Raw genomic sequence first — 12,291 nt, 5'->3', positions numbered from 1 at the left:
AATGAAGTGGTGCTGAAGAGGCAGGCGATTTGATAAGGAGAAAAACATCAGGAAACTGGTCAAAACACAGGATCTCATCTGAAAAAGCTCAACTGTGTTGGATAGCAATAGCCAGAACAAATTTGGGGAAGAGGAGGAGGGGGAGGCTGATCTCTCTCCAGAGCCCCAGATGTCTTTATCGTTGCCTAATGACAATTACACTCAACCAATTAAGACACTGCTATCACAGTTGCATTGTTAGTAAGCCTTTGGCCCTGAGTGTTGATGGCTGTCTAATTAGTGTTTGTGCAAAGTACAACTGCAACTAATATATAAACTGACAAATACACAAAAGAAAAACTGTTAACAGGAACATTTTCAAAACAGTAGAGACTCTACTCATTCAGTCCATGGCAGCAGCAAAGACAAACCGCTTTCCTTCATGGCCCACTTACTGCTGGCACTGCAGAATTTCACTTCAAACAAGCAGGTCAACCAGACCATCGCTGGCTTTCTGTTGAAAATGGATGTTGGTGTAAGTCCGTTTTGGAGGCTGCATCAAGCACACCACTCCAGGGCAAGTCTCACTGCACTAGGTCTTAGGTCTAGGCACTAGTCTTAGGTCTGAACACCTAAGACTTCTGGTAAGACACTTCACAAATTGGTTTATATTTTTCATATTTTTTCTCTGAAGAAATCATAGCAAGAAAATAAAAAAGAAGGAGAAAGAAAAGCCTTTGTTTCACAGTCAGGTTTGATTTCCAGAAGGCAAAGTCTGTTCAGTTTCCAGATACCTGCGGTGATCAACAAAACAAAACAAAAAAATCCAACAACTTTGTTTCAGGCAGTCAGTGACCATCTGTTAATACTCAAAAGATCTTATTATGAAGTCCTTACAATGTCAATGCATTTTATTGAAGTCAGTAGGAATTTTGCTCAAGTAACAATCTCCAGCTATAGCTCTGTTTAAACGGATGCCTGTTGATAAGCAAGTAAAATAATGAGTATTTTGCACTGTCTTGCTGCAACAAGGATCTCAGACCTTTCATCCTTATTCCACCAAAAGCACCTAACCAGTCCTTCATGTCGTTAATTAAGGTACCTAATCAATGACCCCCCTCAGTAGACTTAAGAATAGAGTTCAATTAGCTATGCAAATCCAAGTCCAAACACCTTTGTTAGTTGGTTCAATCTGCTCCTAAAGCTTCATTTTTCTATAAGGCTCAAGTGAGAAAGTGATAATTCATAACGTTCAGTTTCAAACACCTCTTCATCAAACACGTTGCAAGTTGGAAGATATCTCCATTGCAACACACAGTGCTGAAATTATTAAAGAGATTCTGCCACCTTCATTACACTCAACATTAAGACCCACAGCTTTTCCCTGAAGCGAGGGAGAACGATACACAGCTTGCTTACACGAGTCGGAGACACCTCACAAATAAGGCTGGATGAAAGATGTAGCAGCTCCCCAGCCTTCCTGTGCTCTCATTTACAGTTAGAGATATTGATTTTGCCACTACGTATAAAACCAGCAGATAGCTTGGCTAAGGGATTTCTTAAGAGAGATTCAGGAAAAAAGTCTAGTAGCAGTTACAGAATGCAATGATGGAGTAAAGAGAGCTACTTTGTATGGCAGAAAGGAATATAAATGTAACACGATGACAAAAAATGAAATACAAGTGGAATAGAAAAGAGAAAGTTTTCTGCTATTTCACAGAGAAGTGGAAAGCTATAACAAAAAATACAAGAAAAAACAGATGGAAGTAAACAAAACCAGCACTTGAAACCATTTTAACACTGGTAGATCAACTTTATGTCCACGATTCCATTCAAACGTTACTTTGGGTTGCTAGCTACACGAGAGCGACTATGAAAAAAGTGACTGAACTTGTACCAAAACTGATTTGGAAACAGTCTGAGTCTTAACATGTAGGAAGTACATTCTGAGCATCCCTGTGACCAGTTCCTGAACACTTACAGAAACTAAGCTGGAAAAGAGCTTATACCTTCTTTCTCATGGCCTTATTTAGGAAACCATAGCTCTAAAAAGTGGGTTAAGCTGCTTGAGATAGCACGCAGTTCTTCTGTTATCTGTAACGAAATTAACATTTCACCAAGTTCTTCTGTGTGTCTTACTTTCTTATTAATTTTAAGCACATGCAAATGCCATACCAAGGGAACAGAAACAAGCCAAAGGGTTATATGGCAGGCAAAACATTTTAACGAACACTTTAAAAAGAATTTAGAGAAAGCCAAACTGTCCCTAGCCATTTCTTTATTAAGGCCAAGAATCTCCCATCATTAAGAACAAAGTTCCATTAATGAAACCAGCTGCTCTGACCAAGGAAACATAGCACAGTGTGTACTGCCTATGGCTGCTGACATAGGAGTGGAAACGTACATTTTTTTCAAGAGAAGTCAGGAGGAATTACGATGTAATTTGGGAAGGATCTGGTACATCAGCCATATTATTTGATAAAAGGACAACCGTGTAATGGAACAAATAACACAGTGGCTCCGGTTTCAGACACGGGACTGAAAAGACCATTTGAGGATGATGTAAATTGATCTGTTTGTGTGTCAGAAGGGATGCAAACTGCAACATACTGCAAGAGCAGAAAGGAAAAGCATCACCTGAACTTTAAGGCACTGATAGCAACAGAGGCCGGTAGGTCATGAAAACTGTAAAAATGAACTGTCCAAGAAATTCACAAAAGAAAAAGGATGGGCTGGTCCAGCCTCAGCAGAAAGCTGGGTTTTACAATAAAAATAACTGCTGTGACTTCAGAACAGCAGGCATCACTTCACATACAGCAAATCCCGCTGCGGCAACGCATCCTTCCGCATCCAGTCAAACCTGTAAGTAAACCAATAGCTTAATGGTGGGCCAGGCTGGAAAGGGAGCTGTCACAAAGAGTCAGTATCAAGCTCCTACTATTGGTTTCACCTGAAAGGCTCTTTTTTCACCAGATGACAGAGAAGCCGATGTGCTTGTCACTTAACACAACCTTACCTAACTCCCAGAGTTTGTCATCTGACCCCTCTGAACTCGTGATGTCATCCCATTTTCAACCTCCTAAAGGTGACTCGCATGAAAAAACAGGTCTGACACTTATTACTTCTTAACAATGACAAGAATGAGTGAAGAGAGCACAAAGGGTTTGGGGGGAGGTTGAAGGAAGAAGGCAAGTGGCTTTGCATCCTCCCTTCCTGCTTTGTTTTATATCCAGGCTCTCAGCCACCGGGAGGCGAGGGAAAAACCTCTCCAAGTTGCGACATTATGCAAGTGAAACTGAAGCAATTCAATAAGGAAGGGGTTTGTTCAGGCTGTTTAAGACTTTGGTTTGTTAACTTTTATTCATTTTCATTACTAATTAATATTTTGGTTTCCTCAGGTCTGCATATTGAATTAAGATGCAAGAGCTAATAATAAATACCTAGAGAATAGCCCACAAGCCCTATAGCAAAAAAACAAATTAGATGAGAGTTGACATGAAGTTTTTAAAAGTGCAGAGAAGTATTTTCAAGCCTTTCGGGCTAGTTTCACACATCATTATGAAGCTAAAAAGGGTGGCAAGCCCATTTGTTAAAAAGTCATTTGCAGGTCACCTTTGAGCAAGAGGAAAGCAGTGCGGAAGGTGATCCTAGAGAACAAAGAAATCCACCATATACTAGCAACTGCTTTAATGTTGCTTATAGTGACTTAATGTTGCTTATAGTGACTTAAACTGCAAGGCCCAAACTGTTCAAAGACACTGCAGTGTTTAAACTCTAACTCCCATAAGACTCCAGAACGAAGACAACTTTTAATAAAGTTATCTCGGTGCATTCAGCTTCTCAGTACGGCAGAGTCAAAATGTATCATTACCTCTAGAACAGACGATTCCCCTAACCACACAGGGTATTTAGAGAGTTCCTCTTTTGCTTCTCATTGCCTTTATTAAGCAACACTGCCCAAATAAAGGAGAAACACCATCTGTGCCAGGTAGCTCCACCCTGAAAGGAGAAGCGTTAACCTGCAGATTTATGGAGGGCACTCAGAGCAGATGGATCTCACTGGCCCTTACCTCAAAAAAAAAAAAAAAGTATCTGGGAAAGGAGAAGGAGGAAAACCTCTGAGGTTAAAATGTAGAGAGAAGAACCCAGGGCTGACTCCCAGCCTATCTGTAAGTGGTGCTGAGGCTCCATGCATCTGCTAATATGTCTCTGTGGCACAGCGCAGGCATGTGCCACTTAAATCTCCATTTATGCAAGCTCTTATCTATCATCCTTTCTTCAAAGAAAACTGAAGAAAGAAAAAGTGTCAGACACCTTTATATTTTCAGGCCTTTGGAACAGTGATCTAACTATGGATCTCTTCTGTTGCTTTCACTTGGAAAGCTTTCAGAGCTACAGGCAGCACCAGCAAAGCCGAAGTGCCCTCTCTGCAAGCACAAAAACAGCCAACGCAATGCTCAACAAAACATCAGTCTTGGGACTGACGCAGACACGGTGTGGTTGTACGCAGCGCAATGCGAGGTGAGGTGACAGCCACCAACACAGGGCAAGTTTACCACGCAGTGCAAGGACACCCACAGGTGAGCATTTCGCAGAGCCAGAGCGCCTCACATCACACTACTGACCTGTTACACCACGAGATCCACTGCACAGTGACACCACCAGCAAGCCCCAGGTTCACACTCTGAGATCTGTATCTCACGGAGGACCTGACCTCTGACTACATACGCCTGTCGGCGTGTCTGTCAACACCATCAAGGAAAAAAAAAAAGGACTGATTTTACCATCCAAATATGCTCCTGCTTGAAGAACCCAGATTTGTTTAAGGTTTTATTAACAGAAAGTGAGCGAATCCAGGCATCCTGTATTGAAACCAAACGCACAACGGTATCAGGTAAAGCGAACATAAGCATCAGCAGTAATTTATAAGAGCCAAGCAAGCAGACATAATTGCTTTAAGTAAACTCTGACTTAAAGAAGAAACTACATTTGAATTGAATAAGGAGAGGGGGGAGGACAACATCTCTCTAAAGAAAATCCTTCGAGACATGTAACTGTAGAAAGGCTGGCAAATACAACATTGATTGGGAGTGAGGTAACCACAAACACCGCTGTCTCAAATGAAAAGGGATTCAAGGTCTGACCCAGAAAACAAGCATCGTAACCGCTGGGATAAAATTTTAATGATAAACACAAGATGCTCTGCATGCAGGCCAGATTGAATTATCTGATGTCAGCCAGTAAATGTGAGGCGCTCTGAGAAAGAAGAGCTGCTAGCAGCCACCTTCGACTCACAGCTCAGGTTGCACTTAATCAATCCTTGATATTCTGCCATCTTCTGGCTTGAGCTTTGGCAGCAGCACGGGGAAAGTACAGGAGAGTGCAAGAAAACAGGGACGTTTCTCTAAGGAAGAGCCAACCCTGTATAGCTCATCTTTGCCTCTTTAAAAGAAATTAATAAAGAGATCCACTCCTGGACCAGTTCAGGCAAGCTATGCCTCTGTGGATTACACTCACAGCCACTGTTATAAATCACCCTGTCTACAACCTGTACAAATTCATTTTCGGAAAGATTAAAACAAAAACAAAACCTCTACAGCAACTAAAATAAAGCTGCATCATTCCACTTTCCAGCAGAGTCTGAAGCAGTGTAACGAAGCATGCGAGATGAGGTCTATCAGAGCACATTTTTCCCAGGCTTGCTCCAAGATCCAAAATACACAACATTTCTGCTGGAGAACCTTATTCTCCCCTCCTTTTTATTTATTTTAATTTTTATAACCACTCTCTGATCTCCCAAGATCCTGAGCTGAACCTCCTGAAACCAGGGAGCAGCTGCGACGCACTGCCACAGTTTCCAGCCATAAAGGCAGAACGTAATGCCTGGCTGGCCTGACCGAGCTGAGCCAGAGCGCTGCAGCTGCTCCCCGAAGTCAGGCATCAAAAACCTGCTCAAAACTGAGTGGCCCTATTTGTCTCCAGTGCAGCAACCTGAATATAGAAGGAAAAAAAGGTAAATGATGCCACAAGCCACCGCTTACAAAAAAAAAAACAGAAATGCACAAAATTAGCTCTAAGATCATCACCAATTTGTCCAACCTTCCAAAGTCACAGGCTGTTGTTTAGCTGTATGCACATGGCAAGCCTCGCTGTAACCTATGATTATTCACATGTAAAGCTAAGCACGTAAGTGTTTGTGAAACTAGAGATATAATCATTAAATGTAACAGATAATTGATATTTATACTGAGAAGAAAATTGACTTCTGTTAACCTCAGCTATTAAATTACTTCTTCAGTACTGAAAGAATGCAACGGCTAACTATTGATCACTAGATTCATTACACTTTTATGACAAATTTGAAAGCACAATGCCATTAAGTACAATACTATAAGCTGGGAGAGAAGGGGGTGGGTTATGTTTGGATTTAAACAAAAAAACCCTTCAATCTACCTAAATAGTTACCAAATGTACATAATGGAGAAAGTAATTCCCTGCACAATCAACTAATGTCCTTGTAAGTTTTAACTCTAAGTCTGTCTTTTTTGATCTGCACTACTACAAATGGAATAAAAACATTTATACAAAAATAATGCAACAAACAACAAATTTGAAAAGATCTGTATGCTCTGCCAGAGATCTGCCAAAAAAAAAGTTTTTATTTTTTATGGGGGATGAACTAGAAATTTTATTCTTGAAGACTGCATTCTCTCAGGTAGTGAAAATCAAAAGATGAGAAAAGAGAAAACAGTCAGGAAACAATGATCTGTGTATGATGCTGAAGACACCTGAGGCAGCAGACACATCCAGCTTTTGTAAAAGCACCAGTAGTCATATTTTCTTATTGTTGCATCTTCCTCAATTAGTTGAATAGTTTTTGAGATATTACCAGGAGGAGAGCAGTGGGCTATTGTCTTGTAGACTTTGATCATCATTGGCAAAACAACAAATTCACCTTTGGAGCAAGTTACAGAACTGCTTTTGGCTCACAGCAATTTGCGAGATGCCTGCAGAGATCTCAAGCTATCAGAGCAGAGGGAGTGGCAAGAGGTAAACAGCAAAGGAAGTAACACAATTTTTGTGTTCCAATATCCTAAACGTTTAATTTACTGAACAGGTTAAGTCAAACAGCTGAATTTGATTTCCTCATGTTGTTTTATCAAATGTACGCTCAGCGCTCCATAAAAGGACACTTCATTCTCAAAATTCATTTTCTCACGGAAGGGAAATTATTGAAAAGTAATTTAAGTGAAAACCCCAACATCACTTTTCCCAATGGAGGTGCACGTGCAGCTTTTCCCTCAGTTGTCTCTCACCTGCTCACTTATTTTTGTGAACGTCAGTTCCTCGAGAGCACATCTCCTTTCCCTGTGCCAACGCAGGTGAACTCACCACAAGAATCAAGAGCACTGAAAGAACTAGGAATCAATATGAAAAGATCATCCGAAACCATGCATAAGCCTGGCTTCTGTGATACACCAAGCCAAAATACAGACTAGTGAGTTTAACATACAGGACAAACCTCCTTTGTTTATTAATCCTTTAGAAATTATTCTGCCTACCTTCTACGTACCGCATGTTTGGATATAAACACAATGGAGAAAATGAAGAAAAAGAAGAGCTGGAGATTTTGGCAGCAACGTGGAGACAACTGGGGTTTCTGGCTCCCAAAAAAGTACAGGAGGTTTCATTAGAGACAGCGGAACAGACACAGTAGTGCGGACCCCTAGCCAAGGCCAGGAAACGCAGTGCCCAGGCTGAAGGGCACAAAAGAAAGGCAGGCTGCAATCTGCAGAGCTGGATCCCAGCTGCAGCCAACAGCAGCCTGGGCCCCGTCGTGTCCTACAGGAGCCTCCACGGCCCAAGGAAACCTCGGCGTCAGGCAGGAGCAATGCGAGTCCTGCCGTACTCCAGCTGCACGAGTTTTTCAAGCCTCTTCCCACGGCCACTGTTTAGGTTAACCACTGTGTGGCACTGCCCCTCCAGAGGTCACACGCTACACGAGTCTTCGGCAGAAGCGTTTTTACCATTTTAACGCAACCGACTCCAGTAGCAAAAAACATTGCATGGAAAGCTGAGAAAGAGCAGCAATAGTCAACGAGATGACGGGACAGCAAAAATCAGAAAGTGAGACCTCCAAAAGGAGAAGTGAAACAAGGGGGAGAGCACCTAGTAAACAGTAAACACAGTAAAAGCTTGAAATTCCCCTTTCACTCCTGCTGTCTCCTAGTTCACATTTCAGCTTTCACTTGCCCAACAGCATTCAAAAGCATTTCAGTGTATAGGGGAGTTACCTACACACAATATATTTCAAGGCACCTTTCCTTTAACTGACGAGTCAATTTTACAGTATTTTATAGGCAGTTTTCTCTCATACCACAATGTGTAAGCAAACCATTAACTTGGAGTGCTATAAAATACGGGACTCTGGTATGTTAGAGGACAATGTCCTCTGCCCCAAGATGATATCACTTCTATTTACTAGCGTGACTTCTTCTGGAAGGCTAACTATTAATGAACCTGTAAAATCCGAGCACAATGCAGTAAAACCTTACCTCTACTCAGGCAAGTCATGACAACCTCTGCCAAGAGTTTGGGAGGTTCTTAAGATAGCATTTTAAAAGTGTAAGACAAGTGAATAACTAATACTAAATCACAGTCCTGACAAAGTCTGATATTACAAGAAGAGGAGATTGAGTTTCTCCATGTTTTTCTTCCTAATTGTCTTTTAAAAATAGGGTAGAACAGTGATAGGCCTAAATTTATCTTGCCACAGGACACACTTATCTTTCAGATGAGAAGATTTTCATGGAAAAAAAAGTAATAAACTATTTTTCAATATGTATCTATTTCATTCTGTGTGTTTCTGCAGCAAAGCAGTAGATATAGTTCATTGGAAATTGGAAAATTAATTGGAAAGTACTACAGTCTTTACAGGGACTATACTGAAGTTACAATAAAAACTTGTACTACTGAAGCGATTTGTAGATACCTATAATTATCACTTACCTTAGGATCAAAGTTTTTCACCCACAAGGGAACTGCAGCCAAAAAAAATTCACCCTTGTTGCTTCAAACTGATGCTTTATTTGAATTTGTTAAAAAGCAGCATGAGACTTCAGTGAAGGACAAATGAGCATTACACAACATACTCACCCAGCAATAACGACTCCATCAGAAGAATGTACATCACAGAGAACTTTCCCCAGCTCATACTGCAGCTGACTCACAGCACCGATGCGGTTCTGCGCAGAAAGATGAGACACGGTGTTGGTATTGCAATGTGTTCATCTACCAAGTTCATTCGCTTCCTCACAGCGAACTCCGAGCTTTTCTATTGCTCCTGACAAGCTGCAGTGCAGCTGAGACAGGACTGATCTATTTTATGCTTGCCTCCTGGATTTTTTTTACAGACAGAAAACGAAGGAGAAAGCAGCTATCATTCTCCATTATCATTCACAATCGTTAAGCAGAGAAATGTAACTATCACAACAAAGACATGGGAGCTTGCTTTCTGCTAAGATACGTAAGGAACTGAGAAGGAGCCTTCGTCTTAAGGGCTGATTGTCATCACCAAAGGATGGCTGAAGTAAAACCACCGCTCTTTGACCAAAGTCACAGGAGTAGCACGGCAAACAGAAAGACTCATTCCCCAGAAGTAATCAGTCACTGAGGAGGAAAAAAAAAATTACAGCTGGAGCAAAGTCTCATAAATCCCCCAGCAGCTTTTCCCTTTTAACTAGCAAAAAGAAGCTGCAATACAAAAGACCAGCTTTTCACTGTCACTTGTTTGAATGAGGTTCCCACTTTTCTACAGCACCTGGATCCCATTAAACCAATCTTCCCCTTTTTACCTTCCAGTTGGTTCTCAAAGTGCGCTCTTTGGCACGACAGTCCTTAAGGGCGAGCTTCCAGCAGGAACGATCAGAGATGCTTGTATCTAATAGGTATCCTTCCTGTTGGCACAACCGGTACCACAACACCTCATCTTCTGCAAGTACTTTCCATGTTCTGCTGACCTAGAAATCAAATACACGTATTTTATATATATGTATATAGAATTATGATGTTAAATTATTAGCAGAAGTTCAATTTTACATAAAACAATATAACATTTCTGTTCATTCTCTTGAGAATAACTGAGTCAAAACGCTTTGTTTCTGATCCATTAAAACTCCACACCAGTGTTCAGCGGCCACAATCCTAACCTGAAATATGAGTGTCACACAAAATCTGGAAAGGAAAAGCAGCAAAAAAAAAATGGTTAAGACAGTACTGTAAGCTTCAAGCAAAAATATGAATTTATTTTCATATTTATAGCTAAGAAAAACCCTGCAGATCACACCACTATCCTACTGACAATGCCTGATTAGGTGGTGACAGTGATTTCACAGCATGGTTGAGGTTGGAAGGGACCTCTGGAGATTACCTGGTCCAAGCTCCCTGCCCAGCAGATTGGTTAAGAAGGGTCAGGGTTAGGATTTGGAGAGAGAGAACGTGCAGACTCCTTTGTGAGTGGGGTTGCGAAAGGGCTGCCAAAGGATGAGGGCTACCCAAAGTTCTCCATCGTGAGCACTATTTCGTGGGTGCCCTAGGTGGGCTGCTGTTGGACCTGGGTGCTGGCAGGGGTTAGGAGAGAGAGAAAGCACCTTTTTGTAAGGTGTGCACCTCTTGTATTACAGCTTGCATAAACAGGAATGAATTATTCAGGTTTTCAAGTAGCCTCAAGTTGCTGTTCATTTCAGAGGGTGCAGCTTCATAATTAATTGCAGGCTTAGATTTAAAGATTCAAGAGGTAATAGGCAATTTAGGTAGCATTTGTAATTCTTAATCTAAAAAAAACAACAGGTTTAGCCAATGAAAGCTGCTGCCAGTGAAAGCAGCAACCAATCACACACTGTTTCCGGAAGACTAAAAAAACCTTCTCTCAGTCTGACATCACTTTTTGGATGCTTAATTGTAAGCTGCTGTGTCTCACTCCCAGGATTGCACCTAAAAATCTAGGTCTCCTGTTCACAGGAAACTCACAGGACCACCTCCTCACGTTTACTTGCCATTCATTCCACGTTTACACACAAGTAAAACACGGCACAGTGCAGTGAAAAATAAACCATCACTTGTTCTGTATTTTTTGAGATTAATTCCTTTTATATTTTGTTATCAGCATGCGTGCATTGCATCAGACTTCTTAAAAACACAGCTCTGAACTATGAAGCACAGCTTCACAAGATTATCTATACTATGAGGACCGCCGAAGGTGTAAGATCCTTTTAGGTGGTACAGATGTGCAGTAAGGCCACAGAGCACAAGCCACTGGAGTACCCAAGCGGGCAGTGCGGCTTGCAGAGAGGTTGAGGTCCAGAAATCTCTCGGTCACATAAATGTGACCCTGCCTTACAGGTCTCCTCGGGTCACAGGAGTGCAAAAACGCTGTATGTGCCCAGATCTCTCCTTGGAAACTTTATGAAGCTTCTAGCTGTTTTATTTACGTTGTGCTGTCTGGGTTGGTCTTCTTGTAAGGAGGCATGCGTAACATTTCTGCTGTCGAAAAACAACGTCCATTAAGAATCAAGAACTGCATCACACCTCGTGACCCATTTCTTCCAGGATAAAAGGAAAGGGTTTGATACCTGAGAAGACTCGGGGGAAGACTGAGCATCATACAGATGTTTCTAGCACAGCTTGATGCTGCCACAGGGGCTGTTCAGGCTGGGTATCAGGAGAAGGTTCTCCACCAAGAGGGTGGTCGGGCACTGGGACAGGCTCCCCGAGGATGTGACACGGTCATGGCACCAAGCCTGCTGGATTTCAAGGAGCGTTTGGACAACGCTCTCAGACACATGGTCTGAGTTTTGGGTGGTCTGTGCGGAGCCAGGAGTTGGACTCAGTGATCCTGTGGGTCCCTTCCAACTCGGATATTTCGTTATTTTCTATCCACGCAGGAGAGAGTTCTCGAAGAGGAACGTCCAACTCCAGCAGAGCTGACGTTCTAGTTAGTCACCAGAAGAGACACAACCCTTTCCCATCATCAAAGAAAACAACCTGGATAGGGCAATAACAACTGCCTTACAGATTACCCAAACCAAGCACCAAGTACCCTCTAGCATGATTTGGCATTCTGTAGTAAAAAAGCAGGGACTTCAGTGCTTAATGTTCCTGCCACTCTAGGGACATTCTCCCGAAGTTCAGAAGAAAAAAAAAAAAACTGCTACACTTTAATGGAGAATTTGCTCTTGAATTGATTGTAAAGCAATATAAACCCACACAGTATTGCTCAAAGGAAAAAAAAAAAAAGAGCTTTTTGCTGACACA

General features: G+C 41.8%; 1 protein-coding gene across 1 annotated transcript in view; it reads right to left on the bottom strand.

Moving 5' to 3' along the window:
* FBXW8 (F-box and WD repeat domain containing 8) overlaps positions 1-12,291 on the bottom strand; it is a 51,673-nt gene that overhangs the window by 31,818 nt on the left and 7,564 nt on the right. Inside the window, exons 3-4 of the mRNA XM_048063766.2 lie at positions 9,834-9,998; positions 9,136-9,224 (exon numbers count right to left, since the gene is read on the bottom strand). Coding sequence (XP_047919723.2) covers positions 9,136-9,224; positions 9,834-9,998 — 254 coding nt within the window. The remainder of the gene's footprint in view (positions 1-9,135; positions 9,225-9,833; positions 9,999-12,291) is intronic.

The sequence above is a fragment of the Anser cygnoides genome, chromosome 17 (assembly GCF_040182565.1).
Source record: "Anser cygnoides isolate HZ-2024a breed goose chromosome 17, Taihu_goose_T2T_genome, whole genome shotgun sequence".
Taxonomy (NCBI): Eukaryota; Metazoa; Chordata; class Aves; order Anseriformes; family Anatidae; genus Anser; species Anser cygnoides.
Note: the sequence above shows the minus strand (reverse complement) of the source record. Positions and strands in the feature narration are given on the sequence as shown.